At 42.2% G+C, this 18,529-nt stretch overlaps 1 protein-coding gene across 1 annotated transcript; it reads right to left on the bottom strand.

Annotated features, from left to right (window-relative positions):
• Positions 1-12,392: 12,392 nt before the first annotated feature.
• Positions 12,393-16,342, bottom strand: LOC147442491 (disease resistance protein Roq1-like). Its single transcript, XM_086528653.1, has 4 exons — positions 15,639-16,342; positions 15,004-15,264; positions 13,924-14,628; positions 12,393-13,588 (listed from the first exon to the last, which is right to left on the bottom strand). Exons 1-4 carry the CDS (start codon positions 16,239-16,241, stop codon positions 12,629-12,631), a joined length of 2,529 nt encoding a protein of 842 aa, XP_086384779.1. The 5' UTR covers positions 16,242-16,342; the 3' UTR covers positions 12,393-12,628.
• Positions 16,343-18,529: the final 2,187 nt, after the last annotated feature.

Below are 18,529 nucleotides of genomic sequence, written 5' to 3'. Positions count from 1 at the left end.
CCATTTACAAACTCAACAAAGGAAAAAAAAAAACAAGTGAGCAATAAATGAAAGGACCAAGTTACAACGATGGAAAGACCCATTTACATTTAAAAAAAAAAGATATAATCTTCATAAAACCTTCCTTTTAAATCAAAGAGGATACTTGTCTACCATCAAAAACATATGTATCAACGACTTAAAAGGTGCACATTTTCACAACCTTCCCCTATGGCCTTCTAGAAGTAAAAAATTTAATACATCTTTCTTCTTCTTTTCTAAGGCATGTTATATCATGCCAAATGTATGTGTGAGTGAGTGAGAGAGTGTGTGTGTGTGTGTGTGAGAGAGAGAGAGAGAGAGAATAGAATTAAGTTTAATTCAACTCAAATATGGGGATCCTCAAAAAGTCCTTTGGTGTTTAGAGATCGAGAGAAACTTTCTAACAAAAAATCAACTCAAGAAAAACAAGGTGAAGTCTTCATAGGAGCCTTCAAAAGTCAATATAGTAACTATTGAGGGGTCATGAGAGTTAACAATCCATTTTAAAAATGTTAAAACTCTTAATGATCTTGGTTTTTGGGAAGGGGGGGAGAGAGAGAGAGAGAGAGAGAGAGAGAGAGAGAGAGAGAGAGAGAGGAAAGTGTTTAAAAGAAACGTTTTACTTAAGCCTTAATATAAAGGGTAGATTTAAAAATTTAAGCTATCAATTGCTATTTATGATTAAAAGTGCACAATCTATAGCCACAAAAATTAAGGTTAAAAAAATAGAAATGAATAATTATCATTGTTTAATTGAAGAGTTACTTATAAAGCTTAGAAATTTGTATTTTAAAGACTTTGAGATATTAATTGTTTTCCTATGCATTCTTAAAGAACCTCATGAAAAGGGATTCTTCTACTCGTGTTGCTCTCCCATTGTTTCTCTTGCCGCTCCGATGGACAGCTTGGGTCGGGGTGATAACTTGCCTAGTCTTGAGGCATCCCCGATCGGGATCTTCTTGCTCTCTCCTCAAATGGGTGGCTCCCAGCTTAGCCATGATGAGGATGCATATGGTCGGGTTATGCTTCCTTGTAAAAAGCAGTGTTGTAAAAAGCAGTACGTGTTGTGTTGTGGGTCTGTCTCATTCTACCTGGGTCATCCCGAGGGAGGTCTTTGTTGGGGGTTGCAGCCTTGATGATACATGTGGCAACTTCATGATGGGCTTTGTAGATGGTTTATGTTAGTATGCTCCGATATGTTATCATGTTTGGTGATCATGGATGCCATGGCTCAGTTGAGCATGGCTTGATGTTGTAATTTTTTTGGATTTTAATTTAATTCACTCGCATTTTGTGAGTTTTGCACAAAAAAAAAGGGGGATCTAAAAGCATACCTCCTTACAATACGTCTTGCTCTATCTCATCTGCCATTGTAACAAGATTGATCGAAGAAGCGTTCACCTGGCCGGACATATAGCTGGACACCACATTTGTACTCCTATTATTTTGTTGAGATAGTGTAGTGATACTTTGTGTAAATTCTGACTCCATAGTAGCATGTCAATTCCCTGAGTTGTAATTCTATCATGACGATTGTAAAAGTCATGTGAAACGGCCATTGGCCATTTAGAAATCCCTAGGTATAAAGGTCAATAACTCTAATGTGAAAAGAGGCTTATCTTTAGAAGAGAAAAAAACTCTACTGTATGTGCGTCAAGCTACAAAATTGTTGCAACTTGTAATCAACTTTTCTAACGATTGGGTAATCCGTATTCAATTTTGAAACTTGCATTGTGTTCTTCTCTCTTTGCTCTTTCATTCGAGTGTAAGCATTGTAAGTTTTGTTGTGGTTCACGACTACGTGTCTATGAGTATTAATTGCAAATTTGAGTGATTAAATCACTATTTTTAGTCGTTTTGAACATAAGAGAGTGTTCTTAGACCATAGGGCGACCTTTTTGGACTGATCTGTTGCAGTTTTCAGGACCTTCCTATGATGGATTGTGATTTTGGTACTTTGTCGGATTGCAACCAGACTTGCTAGGATAGTGCCCCTAGGTATCCTAGACCTTCCCCTAAAGTTTCGTTGCATTTCTAGTCCGTTCGAGTGCCGAAATGGCGTGATGACCTAGAGCGGTGAGAAAGGACTTAGGCAGATTTCCCTGATCATTGAGTGATTGATTTGCTTGTTGAGTTGTTGTGTTAGTTTGTTAAATTCACTTATTGAGATTGAAAACCTCGAAGAGTCTCTGTGCCCCATCCAAATCACTTCCTTGAGTATTGACATTATGTTAGTGCCAGATAGCTATGCTACAGACGTTCGTCGCGACGATCCACTAATAAAGAGAGAAAGAGGAAGAGAGAGAGAGAGAGAAAGAGAGAGAGAGAGAGAGAGAGAGAGAGAGAGAGAGAGAGAGATAGGTAAAGAGATAGATAGATAGAGAGAGAGAGAGAGAGAGAGAGAGAGAGAGAGAGAGAGAAATAGAGAAAATATAGAGAGAGACAGGGAGGGAGAAAGAGGGAGAGAGATAGGCAAAGAGAGAGAGAGAGAGAGAGATAGAGGGAGAGAGAGAGAGTAAGATGGAAAGAGAGAGAGAAAGAGAAAGGTGTAGAGGTAGAGATAGAGAAAAAGAGAGAGAGTGTGTGAGATAGACAAAGAGTATATACTTAAATGGGTGTGTACGTATATATTTCTCTATGCATGTATGTAGGCACTAAGTACGGGAGCATAGCACCCGAAGGTTAAATGCTTCCTCTTGGGTATAGTCCCTTTTTAATCATGGCGTTGCGGTCATTGATCCACTCATGCATGGATTACCACAATGTACCTTTGTTTTTACTATGATTGAGATTGTGATGATATCTAAAGAGGTGCTACTAGACCTTTGGCACTACTAGCCCCTGCTTATGTCTACTAGTATGTATATCTATTTACGTACTTGTGTGCATATATATTAGTGTACATATATATAGATGAGTGAGTAGAGGGAGAAAGCAGAGAGATAGAGAGAGGACAATAAAGAGCAATAGAAGTAGCTAAATCCATATGGCACTCTGTGATAGTAGATGTCAGACATGAGACCCTCATGTGGGGAGCAGCCATCTGGTTCTTCTTTTGGTTGGTTCACATCCCAGATGGGGCTCTCACCTAGGGTGGACATCGTCTCCAGTGGACCCGAGTCTTGAGGCGGTAAGACCAAGAAAAGAAATTAAAAATATTTGTGGTTAGATTTTTATGAGGATGAATGTTATAGGTTTCTCTTTGTTATTTGAAGGCATGGCCATCCTACACCTATGGATGTGCCGGTCCATCTACTCAAGTTCCTCCACCGGTGTAGGTAGATCTAGACGTGCAACGGACGCTCTCCTTACGAAACCAGTACCTCAGAGGGATTGTTTGGCCGTCACACTCCGTAGTAGCTTACGAGCTACAGTCTTTCTTCGTAGTCTACGCCATTGGGGAGTCAGGGAGGGACTCCTTACGTTCAGAGCCTCGCCTTGACGGCACCTCAGCCTACGGTCCCTTCTTACCGTCCTACTCCTCTTCCATTAGATGGTCCCACTCCCATGACATCGCATGATCCCACACCACTCCATTCCACTCCTGCTTTGCCCGAGCATTATTGACGCACTTCTTATGACAACGCGCGTTGATGTTCATCTCACCTCATAGCAGCGAGCGTCCAAAGAGACAGAGTGGCTGGGAATCATGTGGCTTTGCTTCTTTTGGTGGTGGGGGGGGAACAGAGTTCCCTATTTCAAAGTGTGTCACCCTAGACGCAGAGGACGAGAATACTGACGCGACTGTGCCAGACACGCATGGGCGCTACTACATGGTAAAATATAACAGAGAGGTGGACTTTCGTACAGCACAGGGCAGAGCGTTTTGACGCCATCTTCAGATTCTTATACAGTCGATGTATAAGAATTGTATTGTAAAGTCTAGAGACTAGCTGCCTGATCATACATGATACATTGAGGATGTGTTGCATGATAGATTTCCAAATGTCCGTAATCAGTGTTTTTCAGCACAGCGTTTGGATGGCTACATAAAAACATTCTGAAGAATAAGCAGTCCAATGTACGACATGCAGCGGCCAACCAAGTTAGGGATCCAGATAGGAGCTATCATAGTGGCAACATGACAGATGCGGAGTGAGAGTGGGCAATGCAAGAAAAGAGCGATCAAGCTGCAACGGGCTCATCCTACAGATAGCAACACGAAGCTCATGTTAAACAAACTCCCACGCACTATGGCTCGAGAGGCAAAGCAGATTGGAAGGACAAATATGTAAGTTTGGTTAAATTACAATCTAAATCGATGATTATAAAGACTTTTGTTAATTATTTGTTGTTGTTATTGCTAACTTAGGAAAATATCACTTTTAATTGGCCAACCAGAGAGATGGTCAAGTTTCGAGAGTGGCATACAAAATTCAAAACTTGGCCATGGTTGTTGGATAACAACCACATCTCTCGCAAGCAATTCGACTCAGCCCTTGGCACTTTACAGACAGTAAGCTTAAAAAAATAATATTGTATCAACTGTTTTAAGTGGTTGATTTGTTTAATTTGGTTTGGATTGATGTAGAGTCAGGGCAATCAAATGTACGCGTCTATGGATGACGACCAAGAGGAGGAGGAGGAGGATGAGGAGGACAATTAGAAATTTACTTGTCTAAACTCTCATAAAGTCCCAATGTGGCACAATGTATATACAACTATTTTCATTTTATTTGTTTTAAATAGTTGATCTTTTGCACATTAAATTGTCAAGGTAAAGTATATTCAATTTTAAATTTTTTTCGTATATGCTTTTAAAGACCAATTGATGTTTCATCTGCTCATTTGGACCACCCAATTTGAGCACCTTTGTTTTTGAATAAGCGTCTAGCAGTAATAACGATGGTAATAGTCGCGGATATACACCCACGAATATTACTGCATATATTGTTTTTAAACCACTACGCGTCAGTTTTCGCCATTATTGTCGCTCACACAATCTTTTCTCTTTCTATTTTTTTTGTTATCTCGCGGCAATGCTAACGGTTTTGGAATTTTCTTCTTATAGTGATTTTATGCATTGGCTACATTATCTTTCATATTGGACACTTCAAACTTTTGATGAAGTACTCGGTTGGTCTCGTAGGTCTATTAGGTCCTTTGGAGACATTAATAAACATTTCATTTCTCTATCTCAAGTGCTCTCTCTCTCTCTCTCTCTCTCTCTCTCTCTCTCTCTCTCTCTCTCTCTCTCTGTGTGTGTGTGTGTGTGTGTCTCTCCAAGCTATTGCACCCATATTTATTATATATAGATGGTCAACAATAGTATTAAGAGTCATACTTTAAAGAAATTCGGAAGGCCACGAACCATAGGGTGCTAAAGAAAGCTCTCGTTACTACAAGCTTCACCAAAATAGTAAGTGAAAGCAAGGAACTGATTGTCTACATAGGTAAGAGGAAGACCTCACATAATTGGGATTGGGTCTGAAACGTTGTTCTGATAGGACAAAAGTGACCTGTTCTTGATTGTCTCCTAGGGTATTGTGACTGTTATCCATTGTAATCTGTCAGACCTCAAGACTATTGTCACAAGCTTGAGGTATCTTTGTACATTATTTTGGTTAATACAATTCATACTCTCAATATTTCGCTAAAGCTATCGTCACAAGCATGAGGTATCTCTGTACATTATTTTGGTTAATGCAAACTCTCAACATTTCACTGTTTTGAGTTTGGAAAAAAAAGGTCATGAGTTCTCTAAATAGCACATGCTTTCTTTTATATGTTTAATTCTCTTTTCCTTAGACCATCCATCTGTAAATCTTCTTTAGTTTTCTCTATGCAGGAAGGTCTTTTCTTTATGTATAGATTTGTTTACTTTATTCACGTAAAGTTTCTTTAGATGTATGTCTCTACTTCCTACTTCCTAGATGATCCATCTCTTTCCCTAGAATCCCAAATTCCCTACTCATTTCCGCTTATTGGGATTCTTTTGAGTCTTGAACTTGGCCTGGGTAGAGGCAGAGAACAAAGAGCTTAATTCGGCATTTTTTAGAAACTATAGCCAACACTACGCAAGCTATTTCAATGTCATTTTGTGCAAAAAAAAATTGAAGGTTTTTGGTTCTTAGTACCACATCTATAGGTCTTCTTTAGATTGTGTTGTATAGCATAGGGTGATTCCTTGTGACTTTTCCATCAAACAATTGACTTTCCCATCAAGTGCAATCACTCGCCATGGTTGATTGCAACAATGAAGTGTTTTGCATGTTGTTTCTCGGTGAGAAAATTGGATGGGGATGTACAACTTCCCATTGTGGGCTTAAATGATGCAACATGTGTTGGTTGGAACACGGCTATTGAACATTGTGTGCGGTCATGCACTACAACACTAAATGAAGATATCGACGCGCTTATATCGACGGCCATGTTTTTTCACGCGTATATCGATGACATTAGCGAGCGTCGTTATACGCGTCGCAATGTGCGTCGATATACGTGTGGAAAGGCTTTATTTGTTACGCGTATAGCGACGCATATATCGACGCTAAAAAATTGGAGAAAAAAGCGAAACCTGCGCGCAGGGGTCATTTTCGTCTACTCGAATCTTGGCCGAAACCTGCTGCGCAGGTATTATGTCCATCTCCACCCTCCCCAACCCCTCTCTCTTGCGCTCTCTCTCTCTCTCTCTCTCTCTCTCTCTCTCTCTCTTTCCTACACACACACGATGTAGAAGAGAGAGAGAGAGGGAGAGAGAGAGACTCTCTCTCTCTCTCTCTCTTTCCTACACACACACACGATGTAGAAGAGAGAGAGAGAGAGAGAGAGAGAATGGTGTGTGTGTGTGTGTAGGGGAGAGAGAGAGAGAGAGAGAGAGAGAGAGAGCGGTGTGTGTGTGTGTGTGTGTGTGTGTGTGTGTGTGTAGGAAAGAGAGAGAGAGAGAGAGAGAGAGGTGTGTGTAGGAAGTAGAGAGAGAGAGAGAGAGCGCGGTGTGTGTGTGTGTAGGAAAGAGAGAGAGAGAGAGAGAGAGAGAGAGAGAGAGAAATGTGTGTGTGTGTAGGTAATCAAAGAGAGAGAGAGAGAGAGAGAGAATTAATGTATGCTTAAGAAATTAAAACTAAAGAAAAAAAAATTAAAGAGAGAAATGAAATGAAATGTTATATTAACGTCTTCGAAAGGCCAAAGTGACCTATGAGACATGAGACAAGAAAGTTACAATGTGATGGATCTGATACAAAGTCAGAGTAAGAAGATGACAAAATAAAATATTATGGAATCCTAAACTGTTGGGTGTGGACTAAACGGCTAAACGAGCTAGTTGGGATAGGTAGATCTCCTCCATGGTCAGTACTCTGACCGGACGTTGTGCATGTCGAGTCAAAGTGACCTAGCTAGATCCTCTGATGCAGCCTATGTCGATGTTGTGTAGTCCTCCGCAGTCGTGGGCATCTAGATCTCCCTAGATCAGTCGCTCGTTCGATCATTAGAGAGATAGGGAAGTAGAGAGCGAGAGAGAGAGAGAGAGAGAGAGGTAAGTAGAGAGAGAGAGAGATAGGAAATAGAGAGATAGAGAAAGAGAGTTATATATATATATATATATATATATATATATATATATATATATATATATATATATATATATATATATATATATATAGAGAGAGAGAGAGAGAGAGAGAGAGAGAGAGAGAGATAGGGAAGTGGAGCTCCAGGAGTTATGGCAGAGAAATAGGAAAATAGAGAAATAGAGAGAGATAGGAAAATAGAGAAAGAGAGATAGCGAGAGCGAGATCGAGAGAGAGAGAGAGAGAGAGAAAGAGAGATAGCGAGAGCGAGATCGAGAGAGAAAGAACGAGAGATAGGGTACGTAAACAGAGAAGAAACTATGGAACTAAAAGAGGCAAAGGGGTTTTGCCTGCTACATGCATTGCCATGTACACCTGGGAGTGCACGTATGTGTCTACCCATATAGGATTTGACCAATAAAGACGAGATTTTGACCCGGTGGTCCTGATCTTCGTACACCTCTGGACCGAGGTGTACGGAGATTGGGCAAGACTAGAGAATGCGAGGTAGTTTACATTGTGAGGAGTATATATATATATATATTAAAACAACATTCATAATCATTGTAGATGGCAACGTCATCAACTAACATGGAGGAAAAGATTGCATGCTCGTGCATGCTCTGCAAGTATCAAATCCTGCGCAAGCGTAGGATATGTAATGAGCATGTGCACAAGTACGGAGAGTTTGCTAGAGAAACCGTACAAAATCTGCGATACGACTCCTACGGAACGGGCATTGATTTCCGCGACATAGCACCTACATCTGAGAGAGAGAGAAAAAAGATTATGAGTGAAGGTCCGACCAATATAGAGCCACGGATGGAAGCAGAAAAGGGCTTACAGACAGAAGACGACGATATGGAGATGATGGATGCCTTCTTCCAGACAAGCGAGGAGAACGCGAACGAAGCAACACCAGAAGCCGTGCGCCTATCTCCTGAAGACATGTTGAGAAAGTTGGCACGTCAACTAATCTATGAAGGCGCCAAAATATCTGTGCTTCGTACTTGTCTGGCGTTTTTGAATCTTCAGTCAGTGTACGGATGGTCAGATGCAAGCGTCACTGCTTTGTTTAGGTACGTAATTTACAAAAGAGATTTTTCGATTGCAACGGTGATGTGCTCGGAGAGCTTTAATTTTAATTTAATGTGGCTTAAACAGGTTATTGCGGGAGCAACTTCTCCCGGCTGGCAATGAAATGCCTCCCTCCAAGCCAGACGCAAAGCAACTTCTGACCTCAGGTGGCTTGGACTACAACAAGATTCATGCATGTCCAAATGATTGCATTCTTTTTCGCAATGAATTCGCAGATTGTCTGTCGTATCCTAAGTGCGGCAATGCGCTACAAACAAGATGCAGTTGGCGAGACAGTGCCAGGTAAAGTGTTGCGGTATTTTCCTATTATTCCTAGGATAAAAAGCATGTTTCGTTGTGGTTCCATTGCAAAGTTGATGCGGTGGCATTCTATGAATAGATCCACTGACGCAACATTTAGGGTGCCCGCTGATTCGAAGGCTCGGAGGCACATTGAAGATACCTGGCCACATTTTAAGAGTGAACCACGCAATTTGTGTTTGGGCATGGCAATGGATGGAGTCAATCCATTTGGCTTGAGAAGCTCGTCATGGAGCACTTGGCCTGTGTGCCTTATCAATTACAACCTCCCGCCGTGGCTTGATATCAAGAAGGGTCATTTGATTTTAAGCTTGATTGTACCTGGTAAGTTCAAAGCAAAAAACATGGATGTTTATCTAGCTCCACTAGTTGACGAGCTCCAGGAGTTATGGCATGGGATCGACATAGCAGATGCAGTTGAACCAGTAGGACAACAGCATGCAAGGATCCATGGACTTCTTATGTGGACTATGCATGATTGGCCAAGATACGGAGAAGCTTCTGGTAATGGTTATTGATTTACAAAATTCTCGCTATTCGCAAGCCCTTTGCCTTGGCCTGATTCATGCTTTGATATATGCAGGACTAACAACTTCGGGATACAATGCATGTCCAATTTGCGGGCAGTCTTTGGATGTGCGCTATTCTACCTCTCTTCGAAAGACAATTTATCAAGGCCACCACCGTTATCTTCCAGATGGCCATCACTTGCGCGAAGGCCAACTTGGTCGCGTCGAATGTCGTCCTATGCATGTACAAGAGTGGCGTCGCCGATGGGAGCAACATGAGGGGCAACCTGTTCCAGGAATGAAACGTTTGTCCATTCTCCATACGTTGCCGTACTGGGGTGATCTACTAATTAACCATTTGCTGGATCCAATGCATATATTCAAAAATGTGGGAGAGCTCCTCTGGAAGACAATCATGGGAATGAAAGACAATCGAGCTTCACGAGATGATTTGCAGTCGGTTGGAAAGATGCCAGAGCTATGGCCTTTCACCAATGCAGCTGGTCAAACAAAACTTCCAAGAGCGCCATGGGTATTGCTAAAAAATAAAGAGCAACAAGTGAAAAGGGTGATTTCAGAGTTCAGGACGCCAACAAGATATATGCGATGTCTCAAGACAGCATTCACCCGTGACGATCAACTGTCAGGGTTGAAATCGCACGACTGGCATAAGTTCTTGCAATTCATTCTTCCAATTGCGATCAAGGGGTGTTTAACGGAGGAAGTGCGGACCTGCATATACAAGATTTCAGAGCTAGTGCAGTGGATCTCTTCCAAGGAGATACGGGAGAAATCTATTGCAGTCACAAGGGCTAACTCCATTGAGACAGTTTGCATGATTGAGAAGTATCTACCCGCGAGCTGCCTAACTATCCAAATGCACTTGCTCATCCATGTAGTAGATGAGGTTGCAGTGGCAGGTACAGTCCACAGCCGTTGGATGTTCTTTCTAGAGCGGTTCATGAAAACACTTAAGGGTTTTGTTCGCCAAAAAGCGCGTCCAAAGGGGAGCATGGCAGAAAGATGGCTGGTGTAAGAGTCTCTTGTATTGACGACCGAATTTCTATCCGTTTCTGACCCAAAAATGCCTCGACTGTGGAGCGATGAGGAGGATGCAAGACTGGTGGGAGAGGAGCCGCAAGGGCAAGGGGTGCCGAAGAAAATGAACCTCGCCATGCGAAAAAAGATCATGAAGTTCTGTATACTAAATTCAGTGCCGATGCAAAAATGGCTTGAAAGGTACGAAGAAGAGAAAGAGAGACGTAATCTAGAGCGACAAGATTTCAGGCGAAGCCTGCTCCAGGTTCTTCCGTTGTTTCGGCGCGGTGGATCAAGGGTGTTGCACGGGACACCATCAAACTTCGACGAAATGCAGCTCGGAAGGCTTTCAGGACCGGCTCGCCGAAGCCTTCGGGCATCCCACACGAAACGTGGCTGCAGATCAGAGAGGATGAGCGGACAACGGCCACGTGGTTCAGACAGCAGCGTGAGGCCGCGCAGGTACGACAGATGACTAGGGGGACATCTAATCTTGGCAGTGGAGGCTTCGACACCTTTCGCTATGATTTTGTGAGTTTCTAATCCAATCTTAACTATGACGTTTTTTAAAACGCAATGAATCATGTATTCTTATTACTTTGATTTTTGTATAAACGCAGAATCTTGCGATGCATCGAGCTCCATCACGCGAGAAGGAGTCAGATGGATATCGCAGAGATATCTATGAAGTACTGAATGATCTTGAAGCTTCAGGAGAGCTTGTAGACTGGGAGGCCTTACAATCTCGCTGATGGCTTGAGGTGAGACGTTAATATGTGTGAGTTGATTTAATTAAGTCAGTATATGTGAAGTAATATCAATACTAATTTTGTGAGTTGTCCTATGTGCAGGTTGCGACGCCTAATCATTAGTGGACCAGATTTCATCTATATGCTTTGTGAGACACAGACACGCTTCTGTGTCTCTTTTTTGTACAAACAGTTAGTGTTCAGACAGTTATTGTTTCCCTTATGGTTATGATTATTGTCATTGTCATTGTATACACAGTTATTGTTTCTCTTTCTGGTTATGCTTATGGTTATTGTTAATTTTGTTTATGATTATGGTTATTTGCATTATGGTTTTGATCAAAGTGGTTATAGCCGGTTATGATTTTAAATTATGGTTATGCTTTTAAGTTATGGTTATGATTCATTATGGTTATACTTTTAAGTTATGGTTATGCTTTTAAGTTATGGCTATGCTTTTCAGTTGGTACGGTTGTCTTTCATCGACCTTAAATTTCATGTGAGATCCTACATGGATAGCATGTAAGAGACGTATACATGATATGGTTTTTTTTTTTAAGTTTATGTAAAAACAAAGGGAACTCTGTCGAAATTTTTGCGCACGGGAGCATGGTTGATATTTTGGTGCTGCTCGCTTTCTTGGGCAGAGGGCAGGAAGTCTGACTGTGGCTGTGTCCATCTTTTAACTGGGCACAGATCAGGCTACCTGTCCTCTGCCCAAGAAAAAAATTTTCTGCTATGTGCGTCGCTATCCGCGTCGCTAATAGCGACTGGTTTCACAGTGACGCGGATAGCGACGGGTCGCGTCGATATCTGCGTCGATAACACGTTTTTTTATTGTAGTGATGATGAACGTCTGCCTTCTGTGGATATAGGGTCCGCAACAAGTCTATTGTTTTGCCCACTATTTGAGCATGCATGCTGAGATGGTTAAGATCCATCGACGCATGAATTGATTGCGTTGTCTGTGAAACAGTCTGTTACTCCTCACATTTGTTCAAGAAAAACAACAGTAACAATATGCTTGGGATATATATTCTAATTGGTTCGCATGCATAAAGAACTATAATCAGCTAAGATTATACAAGAGAATGATTAAATGGATATATTTCTGGTGGAGATTAAAGATCTCAAGGAGCAATTGATTGCTACTTGATGCATTCCTGAAGTACCACAAACTTTGGACCATATATTATTGTAGCTAGGAATACACATTGCTTGGAGAAAAAGAAGACCGAAGAGCACACAAAACACAATGGATCTAGTACTGTATCAATAAGACAAGGTATGGTGAGCCTAGGAATGATCATAAGCATACACACAAGTCGGAGAGAAAACCTCCTATATTTAAAAGAGGGAAAAAATGCCCGACGGTCCTAAATGTGTTCGCAGACACATCACTTCACTATATAGTAAGATCCTTATGGTTGGGACCCTTGTTTTTCCAAAGCTTGAGCGTTTCCGGAGAGAGACCAAAGGCGGCGACTTCCTTGAGGCATCCTTGTTTTAGGTTGTAGAGGTCTGGGAGGGGAGCATCGAGGCTTTTGCAACCACTAATGTTAAGGTACTGAAGGGAGGTAAGGGATTGTATGGTGAGGATGTTGGTGAGAGCTACACAGTTTCGGATGCTAAGGTGGGTGAGAGATGAGGCGAGCGGGGAGAGGTCAGGGAGGGTTGTGATTTTGGGATTGTCGGCGAAGCTGATGTTAGTGAGAGAGTTCAAGTCTGTCCATGAGTGGGGAAGCATTTCCAATCTGTAGTTGAACTCCATGTAAAACTCCTGTAGATGACGGCAGCCGCTGATCATAGGTGGGTTTTGCAAGCCCGTGCTCTTGAGGCGCACACTGCGCAAATATTTGAAGCTGCCCAAGTTGAGCACCGCAGAACCTGCTATCGGCCAGTTGGGGACAGCGTTGAGATGAAGACGCTCAAGCAGCTCCTTGCCCTCCAGGCCCTTGATCTTTTGCAAGCTTGGGCAGCTCTTGATTTCCACCACCTGTAGCTCCCTCATGGACACTGCCAACTTCACCTGCTGCACTTTGTGGCAACGTGCCATTATGAAGGCTACCACTGCCACACAACGCTTGAGGCAGACCACCTCTATTACATCACTGAAATTGCCTTGCACCAGAGCCACCTTCCTCACTTTCTCCAGTGCCGTGTTCTCCGGCACCTCCTTGGGCTGGGCACCGCTGTAGTAGAACCATTTCCACTTGTTGGGATTCTTTTGCGTCTCGAACTTGGCGTATTTTGGAAATGTGAAACATGGCCAATCGAAGACTGTTCTCACATCCGGATAGTCTTCGTCACGCTCTTCCTCGTCCTCGTCCCAATCGATGAGTTTTTGTGCCTTGCATTCCTTGAACTGCGCCACCATATGCAAAGGCAAAATACATATCACAAGAAGATTTAGGAATTTTCTCATGTAGGAAAACGGAGTCTATTACAATGCACAACATCATGAGCTTCTGCTCGAGAGGCATCGCATACCTCGGGGCCGGCGGTCCCCTGCCCTCAATCGTACCCAGCTAGGTATGCGATGCTTCTCAAGCAGAAAGCTCATGATGCTGAGGTAAGTCAAAATGTAGGAATTATTGTGAGAATTTGTCCAAAACTTCTTGTGCTATGCATATAATTCAATTCACAGCTAGCAATGTTAAGCATGATTGAAATATTGTGCTGCATGCGTTGTTTTTCTACCATTAGTTTCACGGACTTCTGAGTGATATCATGGACAATACCCAGCCAACTCCAGATACCCTTCAAAGTAGATCCCATGGCTTTTTCATAAAGCGTTGCATCCAGGATGAATAGCAACGCCTGTTCCATTTTTGCATTGTCTTTGAAAGCACGCTCCAGGGCACAGGGTATTGTTTGAGCGAAAAACTGATTCAGGTCACTTGACAGGTACTCTTTCACCGCAGAGTGCCAGTGGACAGGGTTTTTGGCAATCTCATCTGTCCTGGAACCCCTGATTACCAAGCCAATTGATTTGGCCGCACCCGGGTTAAACCTCTCCGAATGCATATTGTAAATTGGTGGCTCATAACACAACTTCTGAATAGCCCGTTGTTCGTCTGTATTAAAGCTGTTGTGATATGACTTTTTGGAATCAGTCGCAAAGCTCACAAGCATTTCAATGGCTCCCTGCAGAGGTAGCGGGGGCAATTCCATTGCTTGATTGCAGGGAATACCGCACTCGTTCATAAAGGACTCCAAGGAGTCGGAGTCTTTTGCAGTTAACAAGAGCTTGCTCTCCTGGTTGCAAGACCTTTTGATCCCTACCACTAAGTCTCTTAGTTGCCTCTTGCTACGTCCCACTGTATCTTGATCAGGAATATTGTCTAGAGCCAAAAAAAACTTCGTGTCCTTTTCCTTCAGACGGCTTTCCAAATACTTGATTGCCTGCAATAGTACAGTATACACAAGAAGTTTTGGAAAAATTCTCACAATAATTCCCACATTGTGACTTACCTCAACATCATGGGCTTCTGTGAGGGAGGCACCACATACCTAGCTAGGTACGATTGGGGGCAGGGACTGCCGGCCCGGTGGTCCCTGCCCCCAATCGTACACCTAGCTAGGTATGTGGTGCCTCTCGAGCAGAAGCTCATGATGTTATGCATTGTATGAAAAACACTGAAAAAGACTGTTTTCCTACATGAGAAAATTTCTAAATCTTCTTGTGGTACATCAAGCCAACACAAACTGAAACTATCAAGGGTATGTTCATGTTCAAGCTAGAAAAAAAAAAGCATAAGCTGGCAGCCAATTACTTACAGATGTAACGTTGGTAATTGAATCCAAGACACGCCAGTCAGCATCGGTGAGGATTCGAACAATGGCCTTCACTTCCTTGACAATGGACGTAATATGAGGCGCAAACTCTACGCATTCCACACGACCATCATACTCAGCGAAATAGTCAGAGCACAGGGCATTACTAAGTTTACTCTTCCCGCTGTTCTTCTCTCCCCATACACCCACCACTTTAGGACGTCCTGGCATTGCTACTTGTGCATCAAACCTTTTTTTCAGAGGCTGCAGCCAATCATATTGCAATAGGAGCGTTTAGTGTTGAATTAAAAGTGTTATTATCCCTCGTAGCAATTAGAAGTAAAAGTAATTCTCTGTGTATAATATCACAAGAAGATTTAGAAATTTTCTCATGTAGGAAAATAGAGTCTTTTTCAGTGTTTTTCATACAATGCATAACATCATGAGCTTCTGCTCGAGAGGCACCGCATACCAGAAGCTCATGATGTTGAGATAAGTCACAATAATTTATCCAAAACTTCTTGTGAATGGTGGCACCCTCTCATGAGAAATGAAACTAACCAGCTGATGATCAATACTAATAATTATTCAAGTCTGACTTTCAAAATATATTGAGCATAGTTATTATGGTAGTGCACCTGACAGAGGTGGTGCTTGGAATGCATGTCATTGGTGCCCCATATATCTGGTTTCACTTTCAGGCAGAGCTCGTGGACGAGCTTCATCAAGAACTCGTGGTCAGTTTGGCCGGAGCCCTTACAGATCCCATTGTGCTTGGTGATGTACTTTACAGCCCTCCCACATATTTCACGGCTCAGCTGAGTCCTATAAGTCGACGTATGATCTGTGCTTAACGACGTCGTCGTGGTTGCCCTAGACGCTGTTGTCAGCTTATCCCATGCAGCTTCCCAGATCTGCCACTTGGATGGGATCTCATTGACAGCAATACTGAAGAAGATGGGGAGAAGTAAGGGACGGCCGTATTCCTTATAGTGGTTATGGGCTTCTACCAGCTCAATCATGGGCCATCGTTTACTGAGAAATGCCTCGGACAGCAGAAACACAGCCACCTTGCATCCCTTGATGGCGTCCACAATTCTCTGGGGAAAATTCTCTCCCAGTGGAAGAGACTCTCGATCCACATCCAGGAAGGCCTCCAGTTGCCGCTTCTTCAGCTCCTCATACAAGGAAGTTACAAAGAGCTTGTCCGCGCCTTCATGACTTAAGAAAATACTCTTCATGATGAAATATAGTCTAGGGCTTGAAAACACAGAGCCGCTACAATAATTCTAGCGAACTCTAGAGTCTACACACACACACGACGTATATATTTCTCTCTCTCTCTCTCTCTCTCTCTCTCTCTCTCTCACACACACACACACACACACACACACACATACCTACACACAAGAGGACTACTTTTGAGCATGCTATTGATCTCAATGTACATGATCTTCTGGTGGAATATTTTTACCTTTGCTTCTTTTGAAACCTTTAAAGTAAAAGTCGAGCCAACGGTACGTTAATAATCTCTACAAGATCGTTGGCGGACCACGTAGAGGAATATTTTGAACCCTTCAAAAGCCAAAGGTCGATCCAAAGGTACGTTAACAGGAGTACTTTTACGCCTGCTTCTTTTTATTCGAACCCTTCAAAGCAAAACTAGTGTGTGACCCGCGCATTGCTGTGATTATATAGTTACAAAAGAAGTACGACAAGACCATGTAGCAATACTTTCTCAGTTCTCCAAGGGCTTTGTGGTTCTTCAATCTCAAAGCATAGGCCAGATGGTCACATGGCCTAGATTTTCCTAGCATCTTATACTGACAACAACCTTGGAAAGCCAATTTCAAATGTGTGGCTTGCTTCATTTTCTATCGTGTGCAATGCACATGAGATACTCAAGGAGGGCTCTTGTTGTTAACCACATTGTGTTTGTGTGTGTGTGTGTGTGTGTGTGTGTGTGTGTGTGTGTGTGTGTGTGAGAGAGAGAGAGAGGGAAGGGAGAGATTTAAACTCTCATACTTTGTTATTTTGTTGAAAAACTTGTTATTCCTTTTGTGTGAAATGCATTCATTAAGCAGTCTAACATGGCTTAAGTAAAGAATCCTTGAGACAAAACAATCCTTAGTTTTCTAAGGAGGATACTAGGCTAATTATCAAGTCGAGTGAGAGACTGTGTATTTATGTATATAATGGCACACTATTTCACATACGTATACATACATGAAGAACCTTTATTAAGATCAATATCATAGATCTTATTTGTACCCAAATTGTTAGGGGCATTGTTGGGTAAGATTATTAGGCTTATGCATTCGTAAGGACAATGAGCTTCATTCCTACTTCCAATGTTCTCGTATCTTTGCTCACTCACCATGTTGGTTTTTGTTTCCATCTTTCATGTAGAGATGTAGAGATTTGTAGCAGTGCCATTGTCTGCCTTTGTATACATCTTAGCATTTCTCATTATGCCACACTAATAAAAACTGTGTATATGAACAAATCTTCATTCTTTTCAATGCATGTGCTGCATTGCTTTCATGGCTTCTTTAGGTGCTCGTCAACGTGGGAGTTTTATTGACTCAATAAGTTGCACCAATGTGCAGGACGATAGTAGTTCTTCAGTTGCTAACATGACTACAAATTATTTATGTGGGTGAAAATGCGGCTAAGTTCATGCTGTTTACACAAGGTATCAAGCAAACATATGGCTTCTCAGACACATCATTGGAATGGGAAGATCATGGGTTTCAAGAAAACTCAAGATGGCAAGCGTCTACCAAAGGTACAACATGTGGTTATAGCTTCTCTATTGGTGCTTGGCATGTCTTTGCTTCAACCTAGGTTTCTTGCAAACTGTACATGTTCTCCTTCTATTTAAATGTTTTGGATTGTATCATTTATGCTTTTACCTCTTAGGTTGCTTCAATATATGCATAATTTGGTGTATTTTCATTTCATATATTTTTCCATATAATTTTGCAGAGTGGGAGTCAATGGAATCTTTTAGAGGCAACTTTGAAGCTATTTATGTGGACATTGGCAAGTGTTTATATGAATAGTGTTTATCTTGAGAGCTTCCCTCACAAGAGATATTCCTCTATGGCCACGCTTATGCCACATCAAATGCTCTATTATTGGTGAAAATTGGTATGCAGAAACCATATTGCAAAGAAAGGCTTGTCAATGGAATTTCCATACAGAAGATGGAAGCAAACAATGGGAGTATGGGAGGCGCTCGACTCCAATATTGTTTTTCAAGAGATTGTGGACCTTCAAATATTCCCCCACACTAACATTGTTCCCAATAGTTGTGTCAATGATGACTGGCACATTAGCAATCAGTCAAACAGTCCATTTGCGCACCGTGGTGCACGGAGCTTGGTCTGGACCCCTCCGGTCCCGAAAAACCCCGCGGAGCCGTTTTTTTGTGCAAAAGATGCTTGATCTGGCCATATTTTGCAGTTCAAACATGGATTTTTGCGCGTCGTGGTGCACAGAGCTTGGTATAGACCCCTCGCGTCCC

Source organism: Adiantum capillus-veneris, chromosome 14, assembly GCF_014529385.1.
Source record: "Adiantum capillus-veneris isolate H3 chromosome 14, ASM1452938v2, whole genome shotgun sequence".
Classification (NCBI taxonomy): domain Eukaryota; kingdom Viridiplantae; phylum Streptophyta; class Polypodiopsida; order Polypodiales; family Pteridaceae; genus Adiantum; species Adiantum capillus-veneris.
The sequence above is the reverse complement of the archived record's forward strand: the minus strand, read 5'-3'. Positions and strand labels throughout refer to the sequence as shown.

Excerpts from the sequence above, each read along its gene's own strand:
- LOC147442491 (XM_086528653.1), bottom strand. The coding sequence starts at position 16,241 with ATGAAGAGTATTTTCTTAAGTCATGAAGGCGCGGACAAGCTCTTTGTA. Across the intron at positions 14,629-15,003 it reads CAATTACCAACGTTACATCT|GCAATCAAGTATTTGGAAAG; the intron begins GTAAGTAATTGG and ends GTACTATTGCAG. Across the intron at positions 13,589-13,923 it reads AGAAGTCCGTGAAACTAATG|TTCAAGGAATGCAAGGCACA; the intron begins GTAGAAAAACAA and ends ATGGTGGCGCAG.